General features: G+C 43.2%; 1 protein-coding gene across 4 annotated transcripts in view; it reads left to right on the top strand.

The window, feature by feature from the left end:
• Window positions 1-18,650, top strand: part of synrg (synergin, gamma) — a 44,826-nt gene that overhangs the window by 15,915 nt on the left and 10,261 nt on the right. For all 4 annotated transcript variants that reach the window (XM_069668087.1, XM_069668085.1, XM_069668086.1 and 1 more), the window contains 11 exons: window positions 537-733; window positions 2,363-2,614; window positions 2,692-2,831; window positions 3,864-3,988; window positions 5,130-5,192; window positions 6,352-7,311; window positions 13,823-14,374; window positions 16,416-16,579; window positions 16,703-16,756; window positions 17,870-17,966; window positions 18,285-18,433. In XM_069668087.1, coding sequence (XP_069524188.1) covers window positions 537-733; window positions 2,363-2,614; window positions 2,692-2,831; window positions 3,864-3,988; window positions 5,130-5,192; window positions 6,352-7,311; window positions 13,823-14,374; window positions 16,416-16,579; window positions 16,703-16,756; window positions 17,870-17,966; window positions 18,285-18,433 — 2,753 coding nt within the window. The remainder of the gene's footprint in view (window positions 1-536; window positions 734-2,362; window positions 2,615-2,691; window positions 2,832-3,863; window positions 3,989-5,129; window positions 5,193-6,351; window positions 7,312-13,822; window positions 14,375-16,415; window positions 16,580-16,702; window positions 16,757-17,869; window positions 17,967-18,284; window positions 18,434-18,650) is intronic.

Below are 18,650 nucleotides of genomic sequence, written 5' to 3'. Positions count from 1 at the left end.
GAACAGCTGCAGGTTTTTATGTAGAACCTTGCTTTCACTGAAATCATCACCGTCATTCACCAAGATTTCAATTTACCATTCAGATACCTCCTGTTGATTCTGGCTCGTACATATAAGGCAGAATAACCGATCCTAGAGCAGCCATGTTTTCTACAACTTTGGAGTGACAGTGCTCCCTCACGTGGGGAAAGGGCTACGCAGTCACTCCAAATACTGTCAGCCAATCGTGGCTAAGCTCTAACCTTTGAATGGCAAAACGGTTTGTTGGTTTCAGGAGGAAGGAAGGGTTATGTAAATACATAAATTAAAATATCTATACAATTTTTAAAACGGAGCAAACTTCACCAACGTGATTCAAAAACACATTAGAATAATAGAAAATTGATTGCATAGCTAAAATATGTCTCCTTTAAATTAGTTTTTAATAATTGGAATGGAATTACACTTTAAAAATGTTCTGATTAATTGACACTGTGTTGTTCACATCATCATCATTGTAAGAATAAATTAATATTTATCATTTTTTTCCCGCTCAGAAATGTTCAAGAAAGTTCTTGAGTTCACCATGACGCCGGCAGGGATCGACACAGCCAAGCTCTACCCGATTCTGATGTCATCAGGTCTTCCTAGGGAAGCTCTGGGACAAATCTGGGCATCAGCCAACCGCACAACACCTGGCATGCTGACCAAGGAGGAGCTCTACACTGTACTCGCACTAATTGGTGTGGCGCAGGTAAACACTGGAGTCAAGACAAATTATCCACTTAGAGCGACTTCACTGATCATCCTCCTGGCTGCTGCAGAGCCTCGCCATAAACTCCACACTGAAATCAGAGCGGCTCAGCTAGAGATAGAGAGAAAGAGGCAGCGCTGTGAATCAGCCCGGGGCTTGTGAGGCATTGTAAGCCGCATATATGTCTGAGTCCCCGTCAGATGAGTTTGGCAGGAGGCTTCTTATCATCCTTAGCCCGGGCCTGTCACCGCCACCCCTGGGAGGATGCAAATCTGCAGGCAGCTCACGAAACACAACGTGCCACTGCTTCCCTGCAAAGAATAATAAGATACCTTTGGTGATGTAAATCTTCAAGGGACTTAAAACACAAGCACAACAAGGTGCATTCTCATGTCAGGGGGAAGAGGTTTGAGTCTGCCTGTGACAGATTCAAAAGGAACTTGACTCTGTTGAATAATTTATATGCAAACAACAGTCTTTTTTTTTTTTGTTGGTTCAGTGAATACACGATGGCATCAAATGAAAAAGGTTCAGAGTAGCCATTAGGCCCCGACACCTCTAACTTCTAAGACCAAAACTTTTGTTGTTGTTTTTATTGTCATTGTCAACAAACCCAGACTGACTGAGACTAACAATGTGTTTGTTTCTCTTTCAATACCTGCTCCCTTCCTCACCCCGCTGTTGCTTTTAGATGCACTTAAAGGGCCAGTTTGTCGATTTCTTTAGCCTCAGTCCTATCATGCTATTATGGGGAGCTAATGCCATTATGGTAGAATAAAATGCAGTTCCTTCTCTGTGCCTTTGGAGGACGCTATCTGCTTCTCCAATGGGCCCTGGAAAACCTCCGCCAGACGACGTAAAATGCGTCATCTGGCAGAGGCCAGGGAGCTTGCTAAACTACACTTCCTAAATCTAGGACGCCCGCCTCTGATGTCATGTCTCGTTCAAAATCGTCAGGTTTGAAATGTAGACTGCAGACCTGAAGATTTTTTAAGACGATCCACTGGTATATTCTCGTCCTATTTCAGATCTGTACCACTCTGAGCCATTGCCTGCAGTGATCAATGTCCTTGCTTTGAAAATGGTAGTATTTCACTCTCGCTGTGCCATTCCTTTCAGAGGGAGGGGCGCAATGCATGCTGGGTGTTGTAGGAATGTAGAATGGGCGAAACCACAAGCTGTAACTGTAAAAAGCTGTAGCTGTAAAAGCTGCAACTTTCTCCACAGCTATGGCGGCAATTTCAAATATTATTACTTCTATCAATTACAGTGAACACCAGCTTTGACTGACAGCTCTATAGCACAGAGATCAAAGCTGCAGTATATTAAGTTTTGGATACAGAATACTTGTTAGTATGGGGTGCTGGTTTAGCTCAGTTGGTAGAGCAGACAATGTACAGAGGCTACAGTCCTCGATGCACTGATTGCAGGCTCGACTCCCGGTCTGTGATCATTTGCTGCGTATCATTTCCCACTCTCTCCTCCCCACATTTCCTGTCTCCCTTCAGCGGTCCTATCGAATAAAAGCAAAAGACAAGAACAATTCAAATTCTTTTGATTGGATTTACTCAGAACAAGAAAATACAAAAGATCAAGTCAAATCCTCTAAACCTGTTTCCTTTGTTTCAGAGCGGCCTCCCAGCAATGAATGTGGAAATCCTCAATCAGTTCCCCTCTCCACCCGTGCCCAACCTGCCGGCCCTGGCTATGGCCATGGCCCCCGTCATGCCCCAGCACCAGCAGCCCATGATGACGCAGCCTCCGGTCTCCATAGCGATGCCCACACCAGCACCCCCACCGCCTGTCATGGCCATGACACCCGCAGCACCGGCTCAAGCACCCACAAACACTAACTTCATCGCCTCTTTCCCCCCAGCACAGGTAACGAGCCCATCCTCTAGTCATGTGTCTTCCTCTTTTTGATCATGATCTCACTCAGTAACATATTGTCGGCTTAGGTCAACAAAACGGATGACGACGACTTCCAGGACTTTCAGGAGGCTCCAAAGGCAGGAGCAGGAGACCCGGCCTTCGCTGAGTTTAAGGGGGATTCAAGTGGAAATTTCCCCAACACCATCGCACCTCAGCAACAAAACAGGTACAGTAGACCTACACGATGATCACCGTTGTCACCAGAGGCTATATCGTCGTCAAAGTATAGCCGATGGGATCCGAGATTGTATTTCAAGAGAATTTAAGTTAAACTCAAGCTTGGATAATTACTGTAGTCTTGAAAAGCTGGAAGTTATACTTGGTGTTTTTCACCGCTCCTCATTATTTCTGTCCCATTTTGCTCTCAAACTACTTCCACTTTTCTGAAGCAGTGTTTGCAGTGATGAGGGTCTAACGTTCAGCCCTGGCTGGTTATTTATAGCCGAGTTATTCTGCATCGTATTTGTGTCTCTCGTTGTCCGTCTTGGAAACCACAGAGTCGGACACACTGTCTTAATATCTCTTAATAACCTCTGCAGAATATCAATGAGTGTGGGTCATTTCTTAATGAATTCCTTTCAGTGGACAGTAGATAAGCTCATTTCTTTATATTACTTTCCAATCCCATACAGAGAGAACGTCCTTTCACGGAGAGGAAGCTGAAAGGCAATTATCCAGTTAAAAGACAAAGAAAACCAAACTGAAGCATCTCACATCTAAGTGGCAAAGGCCTTTTATATCCCCTCCTATTCCAACGCTGCAAACATCCACTGCCGACTGTTTCAGCGATGTAGCAGAGACTCCCCACAGCCTGAGATCGCTGTCTAATTAAAAGAAGGGCTGAAAAGCTCATGTTGGGTTGCCAACATAAACTGACAGGCATAACTTGAGGAAACTAATATTCTCTGGAAAGTCAGCATAATGATTTGAATGTACTGAATGAAAGTTTGAATGAGCTGCTGCTACAAGCTACTGCTACATTAAGCTTCTACCCACATCTAGTTAGCTTAGCCTAGCACAAACACTGCAAACAGAGGGACACAGCTTACCTGGCTATGTCCATCTGCCTAACAGCATCCTGAGACGGCTTACAAAGAAACAACAACATATCTTGTTTTACTAATTCCTAAAAAATACTGACTCAGCTCCACTGTTAAACCTCGCTCTTCCTGAAGTCTGCTCTCTTGTGTCCCCGCAGCGCTCCTGCCATGTTGACTCCAGTGTCCGGTTCCTCATCCGCCTCCGTCTCGTCATCTGATAAGTACGCCGTCTTCAAGCAGCTGTCTGTGGATCAGCCTGCAGAGCCCACACCCCCAGCCTCAGGTGCCTTCTACACTTCACACAGTGTGCACAACATGTTAGGAACATTATCTGCTCTCCATGAAAAGCTCCAGACAGGGAAAACCCGGAGAAGAAAAATAAAAGTAGGTTAGGAAGGCAAAAATCTGATCTACACGCATCATGTTTCTGTCATCACACATGACACACGAGGAAGTGTGCAACCAAGTATAATCCCTTTCTATCAACCTAATGCAGCATTTTAATTACTTTTGAATCATACATTGATCCCTAAAGGTTACCTTGTGCAACTTTAAGTCTACTTTGATTGTAATGCAAGAGGAATTATTTACAAAGCAGCTTCAATGAGGGCATCTTCAGATTCATGAAAATCTTTTAACTTTTAACTTCTTATATTTTGTTCTCGGACCAAACAAAGGCCTTGTTCATACAGCTAGCTCAGATTTATTTTTTGGCATATCTAGATTATATCCAGAGATTGATTAAAGACGGTTTGGATGGGAAGGAAAGGATTTTTGCAAATCAGGTCACAGTTAAAGGTGGTTTGAAAATGCGAGTCGGCACCACAGTTTGTATTATATGATGTTTTTTCAGGTTTAATGAAGGTGAATGAGGCTTCTTGTATATTCACAGGGCCAAGGCTTTAATATAGGCTCTAATATATTTCATCAGACAAAAAATCTACGAAAAGTTGAATCTTAATATTGAACGGTAAGATTTGATTCGACTCAAAGAATCCTGATTCGGGTACGGCCCTACAATACTAGTTCTCCTCATGCGTCGATGTTTACCAGCCTCCCTCTTTGCTGAGTTTGTCCGCTGCCACAGAGGAGTTCTGAACCAAGTCTTAAAAGCACAATTGTTAGGAGGATGAGATCTGCCTCGACAGTGTACACAGTCACTGACGCCTTTCGTCTTACCACAGCAACCTATGCAGATAAGTTGGTGAAGTCTGGAGACACGAATCCAATTAGATCACCTGCAAATAAGAATGGATGCCGACAGTCTGTCTTTAAGATCCGATTTGAGAAGCCAATCTGATTTGCCTGCAGTCTGAACAAAGCCGTACATGTATCACACTAAACTGCATTAAAACAACACAAGCCTGCCTGTAGGATGTTCTATACTTACTCTTACTAAAGCCAGTCTTCTTTTCCTCATCCAGATACTGGAGACAAATACAGTGTGTTCAGACAGCTTGAGCAACCTGCTGACAAGAAACCAGTCGGTAAGAAACTTTCAGCACATTTAAGTCTTTCCTTGTCCCCAAAATACACACTCGCAGCAAATCTGTTGTTTTTATTCCTAATCCTCTGTCCTCTGTGTAAAACCACAAAGATGACACATTAGGATCTCAGATGGTCCCCGCAAGCAAATGACAAAAGGACCTTCAAGAACAATATGACGTTGTTTATTAGAACTTTTATAGGGAAGAAGGTGTTTTTGATTCCCTCTTATTAAACATTGTACTATACCTAAGGCCGTCAGGTCACTACAATGCCTTATAACTATTGTTACACGTTTGCATCTTGTTTGGCGAGCCTGCAGTGTTGATACCCGTGTGTTTCCCGTCCCTGTTTCATTAGAACAGTTTCCGATGGGGACCGCTCTTACAACTCCAGTAAGTCGTGCTTTGCGGTGACCTTTCCCTGGCATTGTCAGGCTCCATCTCCTTAATGAGCCCATTAGTTTTCTCTTCTCCACCGTGCTCCGCCAGTGTGAACAGATTCTCTGTTTCAGTCCATGCATATATTATATCATACCACAGTGGATTAACAACCTGCTCCGACTTAAGAATACTTTCTTACTTTTCTTTCTGTGTGGGTTTTTTTTTTTTACAAGCGACGTGTTTCAAAAAGATTTGAAACAAAAAGATTCTGTTCTGAAAATGTTTCTGCTGCTGTTAGTGATTGCAAAGAATAGCCATCTTAACTAGTGAGCGTGTGTCAACAAAAAGACCATAAATCTTCTTCATACGACCTGATTCAGCTTAATAAGAAAATATACTTCACACTTGTTTCTAAAAATGTACCTGACAAAACATTGGAACGAATGTTTTCAGAGATAAGGAGAGAAAATACCTTCTAAAGATGGACATTTTTTTGCAAGGTTGCTTATCATATTCTGTTCCAGTTGAACAGGTGATTGCATGTTATGTTGTCTTTAGGTGATTGTTTTTTTGTGCAGTGATGCGTGTTGTTCTTTGAAAACTCTGTGGCTCAAAGTTCATTAGAAGACAGGAAGGAGCTCTAACTAATCCACCAGCTTCCTTCCTTGCATCATGGCAGCTGCAGATGAGGCTTTAGTGTCTCTTTTCAGTTCCCATCATGCCTCTGCCATGTTTAAAAACTTTCTAATGATATCAAATTGTTCTCTTTGGTTCGCAGGGGAAGGATTTGCAGATTTCAAGTCTGTCAGCGCTGATGATGGCTTCACAGACTTTAAAACCGCCGACAGCGTCTCTCCACTAGATCCTTCAGAACAGGCCAAGATCTTTCAACCTGCCTTTCCCTCTGCTTTTCCAACCTCTCAGTCTCTACAACAGCTACCACAGCAGCAGCAGCCAGCAGTGTCTCTTTCTCAGCCCAAAAATCCTCTCAACATGGCCGACCTGGACCTTTTCTCTTCTATAGCTCCCTCTGTCCCCGCCCCCTCTGAGACAAAACCCACCACATTCCCCTCAGTGTCCGTGCCCCCCTCTCTGGTGCTCCTACCAGGTGGAGCCAAACCTCCCGGGGGAGGTGCAGATGATTTTGGTGACTTTGCCCTCTTTGGCACCTCTTCTGATGCTGCTCAGGCTCCAGCAGCAGGAGGAGCTGTGGCCGCCCCTCAGGACGACTTTGCAGACTTCATGGCGTTCGGCAGCCAAGGCGGGGAGCCTAAAGGCGAGAGCAGCGCGGGGGTCCAAGGGGAGACCTCAGCTCAGCAGCGGCCTCAGCAGAGCTCAGACAAGTATGACGTATTCAAACAGCTGTCTCTGGAGGGAGGCCTGGCCTACGACGATACTAAAGAGAGCGGTGGCGGATCCTTCTCTTCTCTCAAGAGCGACACAGATGACTTTGCCGACTTTCAGTCCTCAAAGTTCTGCACGGCGCTCGGGGCTTCGGAAAAGACTCTGGTGGACAAAGTGGCCGCTTTCAAACAGGGCAAAGAGGACTCGGCCTCCGTCAAGTCCCTGGACCTCCCGTCCATCGGGGGGAGCAGTGTAGGAAAGGACGACTCGGAGGACGCGCTCTCGGTGCAGCTGGACATGAAGCTGTCGGACATGGGCGGAGACCTGAAGCACGTGATGTCGGACAGCTCTCTGGATTTGCCGGGTCTCTCGGCCCACCAGCCCCCCGCTACAGGTGAGGAACTAGTGAGATTGCTCTGGTGAGGCCCCCCCATCCTCGTCCAGTCACACACAGTATTAATTCTGAGGCCAGCAGTGGCCTCTCGTGCTCAGTGCCCGATGATGACCACCAAACAAGGGGTCATAGGGCAAGGTCCTAATTGATTTCATTATACTCAAACACAGACATAACACTATATGAATAACATATCAGATTAGACACATCACATCTTTCATTCTACATTTCATCATTAATATCATCTTATTTATTTATATATTTATTTATGTATTTATTTAAATCCTTGGTTCCTTCATCCCCTCTTCTTTGTGTCCATATTCCTCCTCCTCCCTTTCTTCATATATTATTACTGTAATAACAGAAAGGTCTGGCCCTTATCTCTATTTAGTAACAAATGATGATGGATGTCTGGTTGTGATGTGTCGGCAGTCATGGTTCATAGACGAGGCCCCCCCGGCTGCTGTCTGTGTGACTCGGATAATCTCCCTGTTTGCTGGGTCCATGCAGCAGCGGCAGACATCACGCCTCCCTTCAGTGTAGCTTTTGTCTCCACAGGCCGAGCTCTGTGAGTGTGCGTGTGTGTGCGTGTGTGCATGTTGTTGACGTGAACTGAATACAGACGAGTACAGGAGACAGTTATGGTCCTCTTGTTTATTCTAATCACAGGTTTTGCACAATAGGCGACAGTGAAGGCACAATCTGTAGGCCGTCATTCACCTTTTTAACAGTAGACTTTTCTTTCTTACCTGATAATATAAAGTATAAATTAACCACATTAGGGACATTTTGCATGCACAGCAGCGAACAAGCTATTTTAATATAACGTCACAGAAGCAGTTGAGATGTTTGGCACATCGGAGCTGGACGCATCTTCAGGCCAGAACGTTTGAATGTGATGTGTGTGTATTAACCTGCAGTATCTCAGACTCGCCATGCAGTATTGTTTCAGTGAAAAGGCGTCTAATTATGAGACTTTTCTATAAAAGCGTGCAGCTTTGCCTCCCCTACCTCACTTCCTTAATGTTCACTGACAACTTTTTTTAGTTGTTGTGTCATTTTTAGATAGAAGTAGTATAAATGACCAGTAAAATTTCAGTAACATTATCAGCAACTACCATTTTAATTAAAGATATAATCTCGAAGTTCTCAGTTTTGCTCTATTTGGCGGCACCTAGTGGAGATTAAAGGCAATTGCAGGCGCAGACGTCCCAGATAACCAGAAGTCCACGGTTGGCTCCGTTTGTAACTTTGGATTTTCACTTATTTTTGAAGTTGTATCTGTAGTCATCGATCTTTTCTTTGTTTGTTCAGCCATAGTAGATTACTGTTTACTCGAAACACTTGCAGAGACCGGAAAATCAGCCGCTTAGCTCCGCCTACCCTCTCTGGCATCAACCTGCTGGGTGATGGAAAACGTGTCACTAACTGGGCGCCACTTGTGATTTTTTTCTGCGAATGTCGCCACAGACACCCAGTCTGTAATAATACTATATGCTGCAAATGCAAAGGCTTTCATCACCATTGTGTTACCTCATGCGGGAATAGATCGTGACTTAACAGACATTTATTTACATGAAAATCTTCGAGATTATACCTTTAAGGGAAAATGAGAAACATTTGATGGTTCTAGCTTCTCTTGAAGATGACTCATTTTTTCAGTCTCACAATGTAGTAAACTAATTATCTTTGGGTATTGGACCGTCTCGTAAACAAATAAGCAGTTTGGTTGCGTCACCTTCGGCTCTGGGAAATGATAGTTTGAAAAATATTTTGATGATTTTTAGATCAAACAACGAATCAAAAACTGTGAAAAGAAAATTTGGCAGATTAATCAATAATGAAATAACCCCGAGGTGCAGCCTTTGTTATTTATTTGAGGAACTCAACCTAGTTTCTATAGTAATCAGGTTAGGTCCCATTCAGTGCTCCCTATCCCCCTCTCTCTCCAGTGCTCATCATTTATTCATCGAGCATCTCACTTTCCATGTCATGGCTCACATTTCACAGAAAACATTCCAGATTTATTTTTAATGTAACCCCGACATGTAATCGTTGTCAGGTGAAAGCTTTGCAACTCAAACACTTGAGTATTGAAAGCTCAGAAAAGGTTCCTGCTGGTGAGACAATTTACAACAATATCCTGTGCGTGATACAGCTTTACTCTACTCTACTACACTCGCTTGAAACTATGTGTTTAGTTTTACATTGGCAAACGTTGTGGATAGAACCTGGTTATTCTTTTTGCTATCCCCTCGGCTGAGTTACCAGTGGAGTATACTCCTTCTGGTCTCTTTTCTGCTGCGTCACCGTCTGATGTCACAAACCCGCCGGAGACAGGGTTAGTAAACAGTGAAGATGTTACAGTGGTTAGATCTTTATTATATTACTCATTCAGGCTATTTATCAAACTCGGTGCCGACAAATTTGGAACGATGTTCGAGCGCTGCTCGGACGGAGACGGGTTGAATTTATAGCTGAGATGACAAGGAGACGCAGAAGTTACCAAGGGAGCTTAGCATCGCTCTGGAAAGGGGGTGGAGATTAGCGTGTCAACACGAGTTTTGTGTTCCCATCAATGCCAGTTGGAGCCGAGGCGATAATTACCCGGGTCCACTGCAGAGTCATTTGACCCGGGTCTGAATGTCGATTGTAACCTTTCCCACTAAGCACAAAAGCCGAGTGTTTTTTAACCAGTGGGAAAGGGGCTACAGATTGGTCAATTATGTCACTCAAAGTAACCGCCTGTGTTTGTGACCTGCTGAAGACACAAAGTAGTAGTATAAGTGCGAGTACTATTTAAAAGAGAGTCGAGTCGAGTAGAGCTGAAACCGTCCTGAGTGGAAAGGTAAAAGTCTTCACCTGACAACAGTGACGCATCTTCACTCATGCATCCAACTCTCTGCATGGACAGTTGTTTCAAATCTTTAAATATTACAACAAACACTAAATTATCACTTTAACAACACACACACAACATTCTTTCACCCAAGGAATTGATACATCCTCCTCCTGACCAGAAGACAGCGTAAACATCCCCATTGCCTTATTTCAGTTTGTGTACAGTGGTTGACAAACAGTCCACGGAGCTGCAGCGTAACAGTTGCACTGCTCGTCGTCGGGCACACACACACAGTGCCCAGTTTAACATCGATACATTCCTGAGAAACTTTTAATTTTCTGTAACAGCCGTTCCACATTTCCCCTCCACCTTTCTCTATCCGATGTTCTTGGAGAGCTCTGGGACTCACCTGTTGTTAAAGTGTAGCAGGCCGAGCAGTTCGAGCACCTCACCATGCTTTGCACTGTGTTTCTGTAATCTTAAAGAGACAGTATTTCTTTTCTGAGGTTCCTTTTGAGTCTTTGAGCACAAAAGGAATCTGATTTTATTTAACTCTATTTTATTTTTGTTACCGTTATCTGTGATATTGCAGCATGAATATCATGTGTGGCTCAACGGTCCGGCTCTCTGAGAACATAATGACGTTAGTATTACCCTTCCTGCCTTGCTTTTTGCTGCAGTGTGCCTGCCTTTTCAATTTGTGAAATTGACAAGAACATTAAACAAAATACCGTTTTATGCATAACAGTATTGCAAGTTGTTTTTATCCAAGGAAAAAATGTATACAAACAGATTTAATAGTGTATTTTTATTACAGGAATATGAGCTCTTATTATGAAAGACTACTTGATCTTGTTGTGATTTGCCAACAATGTAAATTAAATGTAGCCTACAGTATTTAGATTAAAATATTTTAGGTTCACATTCCAGACTAAACATTGTCGTCTTGAGGAATGATGTGCTTTTCTTATTTAGGGGATCTTACAAGTTTGTGCACATTAGCCTGCTTTGACAAACAATCACTGTAGCAAGAGAAAAAAAAAGGATACTGTCTCTTTAAATCTGTTTCTGCAGCTTTGATTGGATGTAAATTAAAGCCCTGTGTGGGATGTCAGGTGTAAGGATGGCCCTCTTTGTTTTCTGTAACCCTTTGAGTGCTTGAATCAAGATCACGTTTAACATGCAGATTTATGCAGACGTTGTGATCATAATTGTAACTGTGTAAAGATGGCAGCCTGTTAAATTGTGGCTCTCACTGCTGCTAAAGTGCAGCCCTTCCAAACAAGCATTGATTCCTGGGATGCCGTACCTAATTTCCCCCCCTCAGGTCCTCAAAGGGTTAATGCTTCCTGCCTTGAGCTTGATCTCTGAATTATCTTTTCAACCTGGCTTTTTCAAGTGTTCTGTATTCTTTTCCAAAACACCTGTTTCTTTACAACCTGATCGTATAACGGAGTTTGTCACCTCCCCAGAATTACTGATTCTAGTCTGTGAATGTGCCTTCTCATTCTGGTTCCTGCTTCCTCGGATTATCTTTGTTTCTCGCTGTTTGTTTTCTTCCTTTTCTCCTGACTGCATGCCCTTGTACTTTAAATGACTGAACTCTACTTTTACAAGTGTTAGTTTGACAAACCTCTTGTAATGATAGACCTCTTTCACAGTACTTTGTGACCTTTCTCTTTCTCTCTACTCATGTTGTCGTAATAAATATTACTGTTGGTATTGCTGAAATGCGTACCGTCTTATTTTCTCCTTCCCTTTTCTCGCAAATTGATCTAACGACACGAAGCTTAGAGCGCTAGGTCCTTGTCAATTTCACAAATTGCTTTTGCATCTGAGGGGTTCTGTCTTGCAAAATAGGAAGGGTTCACCAAGGTCGATTTGTGTGTCTGTGAGTGTGTGAGAGGGAGAGCTGAATACTTCAGTGCAGACAATTGTGTGTTCTGTCAACACAACACAGTATGAGAAACAGAGCAGACGTAGCGACAGGGAAGATCTTTTATTGAGTGTTAGGTTGCTTTAACAGTCCGGGAGCCAGGTCCAGCCCTCAGGATGTTTTCTGCTACCTTTTTTCCACCATTATTTTCTGTTAGCCTACACCTTTGGCCACTACAAGATGATAACGACCACTCCCAACTCAGGGCTGTTTGGTCTCAGGGGACAAAAACACCTTTTTTTTGAAAGATGCTTTTGGCCACATGATGTCAGTGCACACATGAAGGTATTACAATTGCATGAAAAGTCTTACGGGTATGAAATTTGGCGGGGAGTATCCTGAGACGTATGGGAAAGCAACAAAATAAGATTGAGGGGCTTGCTGCCTGTTTTGGAATATTACGCAACATCTTCAAAAAGACCCAAAAATGACAAATTGACAAATTCTCATAAAAGATACAAGCAGAAAACCTGTACCTTGAATCAGAAAGAACACAAGTGTCAGATACCAACCTGCCAGGTGAAAGAGAGCATGTCTCTTTGATTCTACACAGAGAAGAAGAAGTGTCCACCACAAAAATCTTATAAACATTGTTCAGCTCAGACATCAAACTCTTAGTGAAAAATGTGAGTAAGACTGTAACATAGTCGGCATTATCACTGTTAAAACATCAACAGTAAAACAATGGAGAAGTCTGCATCAAAAAGGAGCTGTTTTATGATGTGTGTGATCGCTTGTGTAAGCCAAATTATATTTTTATGTCTTTTAAGTGCAAAATATGGTAGAGGGTCAATTTACAATAGATATGATCTCAGTACAAGCTTTTTCAATCAGCTGTGCTATCCAGGTAGAAGATGGTTTACATCTTTATGTTTTAAGATATGTGATATGGCCTCAATCGCAGTTTCATGGAGGTCAACAAAATGTTATTTTTGGTGAATTTTAGCTTTAAAAAGGACATTGCATGAACAATATCCAGGTTACTGCAGATGCTGTTATAAGAGGTACTATTACTAATGTTAAAAATGTTAAAAAAACAACTGATTATCCAGAATAACCGGGGACAAAAGGGGTTTTACTCCGGAATAATGTTTTCATAGATATATGACCACTCTGAGAACCAGCCCCCTTTTTCTTGTGTTCACACTGCAAACAGGGAACCATCCTCGTTCTTAAAATGCATCAAAGAGGGACTTTTTCAGGTCCTATAGATTAGATACTCTCCAAGAACAAGAGGGACCTTGATAGACCTTATATATTGTGATGGAAGTAAGTGTACGTTGTCTGCACAATAAATCCTATTCTCATCATCAGCAGGTTATGAACATGCCAGACCAAAACACATTAGAAAAGACAGCCTGAAAACACTATTGAAGGCATGTAGTTATCAGGGAGTCCCAGGAATCTTTTGACCGAAAATGGCAACTGGTTTGTCGAAAGAGGTGTTCCCTTAAAGCACTGCAAACACATTTCTTTAATCTCCATTGTATCTTGGTTGAGGCAGAAAAGTCACCACTAGAGGTAAATTTGAAAAGATGAATTTAGCTGAACTGCTCCTTTAAAATGTATTAAATCGCTGAGGCCTTATGCTACCAGAAGAAGAGAGATATAACCTGTACTGTTGATAAGTGAAAATCCAGCAGCCCATCATCCAGGCTCCTTAATCTTTCGCCTGTCACTGGAGCATCTGTGCTATTCCTGGAACCACTGGCATGTCTGTGTTGTCATTACAGAGGGAGACGACATGAAATTTGACCCCTTTGGGACGTCCGCCCTCAGCACCCTGGCCAGCTATGACTGGTCAGATCGGGAGGAATGTCTGCCCGGTGAGGTCAGAAAGTCGCAGGGCTTGGAAGGAGCCTCTCTTCCATCTTTAGCTCCATCACAGAGGAAGGATCTGACCTTTGGCAGCACTGAAAACATCACTGGCAGCTCCGCAGCAAAGATCACCACCTCCTTCCCCGCTGAAGACGGCTCCTCGACAGACGACAAGTTTGAAGCCTTTGCTGATTTTAGCTCGGGTGACCAAGTTGGTGTCGATGACGGGGACGACTTCGGAGACTTTGCGAGTACAGTTTCAGAAAAGTCTGACTCGCCCCCCGCCGGCACCGAGGCGGGCTCTGAGGGGAACCCGAGCGAGGCCTCAGATGAGTTTGGAGCCTTTCAGGGGGACAAGCCAAAGTTTGGCAAGTCTGACTTCCTGAAAGCGAGCGCTCAGCCCAAAGTCAAGTCCAGTGAGGAGATGATCAAGAACGAACTGGCAACGTTTGACTTGTCTGTTCAAGGTGAGTCACAATCATGTTGTTCTTCCTGTTACATGTAGGGATGGGTACCAAAACCCGATATTAAATGGGTCCCGGGGCTGAATTATGAGACTGTATTGATAAACTTCCGACATTATCGGTTCTGCTTTCAGTACTGGAGAAATAAATAAAATAAGTTTCCTGTTTATTATTGCTACAAAAACATAATCTCAGCAACTGTTTCTAATTTGCAATAAGATGAAAAGAGATCTCTCTCGTTAGCCTGTGTGCGAGGGGCGGGGCCAGCTCTACAGCGTGCATACATGCGCACGCACACACACAAGAGATCCTGCTCGATGGCGGAAAGAACTAAAAATTCAAACGTGAAGTTACACTTCACCACAGTTGAAGCAGAAGATGCTTGTTGCAAACTTTCCAGGGAGGAAACACGAGCAATCTGTCCAAACAGCTGTCTAAAGTGCCTCGTATACAGGTAGAAATATGCGCCACACTTCTCACAGGATGCTGTTATCCAGCAAACTTAGTACACGTGACGAACCAGGTTAATTGATAAGCCCCGCCCACTACCAGCCAGCCAAATTTGTTTTATATTTCCACCACCACAACATTAGAGTCTTTAATAGTGATCTGTTCCAAGCTAATTGCTCTTTCTTTTGCTGTGAATAATTGTTCAGAAAGTAAAGTTCTTCATTTCTTTCATTTTCTCTTAAAAAATAAGAAAAAGAACCGATAAGAATACTGATTAAGAACCGGATCGTTAAGCAGTATCGATAAGAGTCCCTAGTTACATTTAATATAAATACAACTAAGGATTTTTTAAATTTATCGTTACCTTGAATTCTGGGAAAATTCAATTTCAGGTTTTACTATTTTGACATTTTATAATTTCACTAAACAATCAATCAAGAAAACAACCTGCAGACCTGATCTTATATATAATCACTTATTGCAGCTCTTTAGAATATTGAAGAATGCAGTTGATTTACCAGAACCCAAGATAATGATTAAGATTGGTTTACTTGTCAAAGTCTTTAGTTGTTTAATTAACAAGAAATTAAAATGTGAAAGCTAAAAATCTTCACATTTTAAAAGCTTGATTGAGCGTAAGTGTGTATTTCTGCTTGATCCGGGATTTCCTTTAGAATCACTTATACTTAAATACATGCTTTAAGTCCTTTAATGTGATGTCCATCTTACCACAGACTAAATGTTACGTTCTTACTTAAGATAACTGGACAACTGTGAGCCCTAAAATGGCGCATCAACCCTCTTCTCTCACCTCCTCCTGTGAGGTCCATCAGTGTAATAAAGCTGTCAGACATTAGATGGCAGTGTTGAGATGACAGCCCTGCTCTAATGGCAGTGACTGGTGAGATGGATTAGCAGAGGCCAACAAATCCATGAGCAGAAATTAAGCGTATCCACTGAAAGGCCGGTGGTTTTTAAACTGCTGTTTGCTGCTGTCGTGTTCCACAAATCACTTACGATTGTTTCACTGCGCTGTGATAAAAACCCATTTGGCCGTCAGATTTATCTCCTCACGCTGGCTTTAATTTGTGAAGAAGAAGAGGGCTTACTTTGCTCGTCTTCGCCCAGTGGAGCAGTAATCTGATCAGTGGTGGGGCTGTTGGTGTTGCGGGGAGGATGACGCATGTCTCTGTGGGTGGTGGAGGATCGGGGGGGGTGGATTACCTGTGTCTGGACGACACACACACACACGTATAGTGACTGGCAGCCCCACTGGAATACTCTGAGGCTTAGCATGTGTTTGTTGTGGTACCCTGCCAGGATCTGTCCGTCTGAGAGTCCCTATGAATAATTCATAGCAGCATATTTGTGCCTCTATTTTGTGCGTAATTATTGTTTGTCTCAAATTAAGTATTTACTCATGCCGTCCATGTCTGGGTGGAATTAGACTCAATAGAACGGATGTATAATGATTGCATACAAACAGGTGCATATCTTAAAATAAGTCATCTCCATGGGTTACTGAGCTGATAAAGAGGGAAAAAAGTTAATATATGTGTGTTCTTACTTGTCTCTCTTCTTGTCTTCACCTCAGGCTCGCACAAACGCAGTCACAGCTTGGGCGACAAGGAGATCGGGCGCTCACCTCCTTCTCCAGCTCCAGAGCAGCCCTTCAGAGACCGATCCAACACCCTGAGCGAGAAGCCCGTCCTGCCCGTCATCAGGGACAAGTACAAGGACCTGACGGGGGAGGTGGAGGTGAGGACATGTTCGCTCCGTTATCGTCCACCAGATCTGTCCTGACCACAATGCTCAGCACAGAAATGATCCTCTGTTCTCTCAGTCTTTGTGTTAATGTGAGATCGTGTTGTGTTGTTGCAGGAGAGCGAGCGATACGCATACGAGTGGCAAAGGTGTCTGGAAAGTGCTCTGGAGGTTTGTATTTGTTTATGTTCTGTGCCTGACCTCATCTCAGGGCGAGAGTTAATTGTGAGAGTGGTTAAACAAACGAACAAACATAATTAGGATCACCAAAAGGCACTGAATTGTTTTTCAGCTGGCTGATTCACCTGAGGACATTTTTCTTATTGCTTACATTTGGGGCCAATTACTTTTCTTAACCCTTGCGACCATACCTTTGCTCCCGGAATATCTTTTATTAATTTAAGAAGTTTAAGAAGAACAAAAAAAAAAACTCCTGAACATACTGCTAGAATATTATTTAAAGACTAAAACACACTTGTGGTGAAGTTGTCAATACAAGAATATGTATTGTTTCTTGGTCAAAAGCTAGCAGCTGTCATATCCAACACTTTTCTTAAAGGGCCAGTTCACTGATTTTCAACCTCAGTCCTATCACACTATTATGGGGAGCTAATGCCATTATGGTAGGAGAAAAAAATGCTATTTGGCTCTGTGCCTTTGGAGGACGCTGTCTGCTTCTCCAATGGGCCCTGGAAAACCTCCGCCAGACGACGTTAAACACGTCATCTGACGGAGGCCAGAGAGCTTGCTAAACTACACTTCCTCAATCGAGGACGCCCGCCTCCGATGTCATGTCTCGTTCAAAATCTTCAGGTTTGAAATGTAGACTGCAGACCTGAAGATTTTTTAGACGATCCACTGGTATATTCTCGTCGTATTTCAGATTCTGGCTCGCTCTGAGGCATTGCCTGAACGGTAGTATTTCACTCCAGCGTCTCTCGCTGGGCCGTTCCTTTCAGAGGAAGGGGCGCAGTGCACGCTGGGTGTTGTAGGAATGTAGAATGGGCCACAAGCTGTTTGTACAACTTTCTCCACAGCTACGGCAGCAATATTAAATATTATTGCTTCTATCGATTACAGAGAACACCAGCTTTGACTGACAGTGGCTTTTTCCAGGAGATAATCGCTCCTTTAACTGAAAAACAAGATGAAACTTGTGAAGACATACAGTCTTTATCAGAGCTTATAATTTTTAATGGAAATATCGATCAACTTTTGCATGATTACGATGAAAAATAAAAAGAATTCATGGTGTAACGCTGGCTTCTGTCTTCCTACATTTAGGTCATCACCAAAGCTAACAACATCCTGAACAGCATCAGCAGCTCGTCTGTCTGCACCGAGGTCATCCAGTCTGCTCAGGGCATGGAGTACCTGCTGGGTGAGGAAACACAAACCCACACAAGCACACACACACAACACTATAAACAAGCCTGGACTCCGCAACCCTGTGTGTGGCCTTACACCCTCTGAAGGACAGAGAGGACAAGATTAGAAGGAGCTCTGGTGTGTGATGGCTTATCTTCACCTGCTCTGACAAGGTCCCTGCTCCCTTATTGTGTTCCTCTGCCTTTAATGAGCTGTGAGTGGCAAACGTGTCAAAGCCAGGGACGGAACAGTGTGCTTTTTCAAAATGTAACAAAAAGAAACAACACGACATGTTTTTGTGATTGCTGTGCTCGTGTTTTTTCTCCGTCAGGTGTGGTGGAAGTGTATCGCGTCACCAGGCGCGTGGAGCTGGGCATTAAGGCGACCGCTGTTTGCTCCGAGAAGCTGCAGCAGCTGCTGAAGGACATCAGCAGAGTGTGGAACAACCTCATGGGCTTTATGTCTCTGGCCAAGCTCGCTGTAAGTCTGCAAATAGACTTATAAATAGATTAAAATAATAGACAGTAAAAACGGAAGTGCCTTAAACCTGCATTCTTAGTAACGGTCAGCAGGGGGCGACCCATCTGGTTGCAAAGAGAAGTTTTAATGTATGAAAGCGCATGAAGAAATTACCCTACTTTTACCAACACTCACTTACATGTGGGGACTTTTATTCAAACACACATTCTGGTTTTTC

This window comes from Semicossyphus pulcher, unplaced genomic scaffold, assembly GCF_022749685.1.
Source record: "Semicossyphus pulcher isolate SPU_LCO1_2020_fin unplaced genomic scaffold, fSemPul1.0.p SCAF_19, whole genome shotgun sequence".
NCBI classification, from domain to species: Eukaryota; Metazoa; Chordata; class Actinopteri; order Labriformes; family Labridae; genus Semicossyphus; species Semicossyphus pulcher.
Note: the sequence above shows the minus strand (reverse complement) of the source record. Positions and strands in the feature narration are given on the sequence as shown.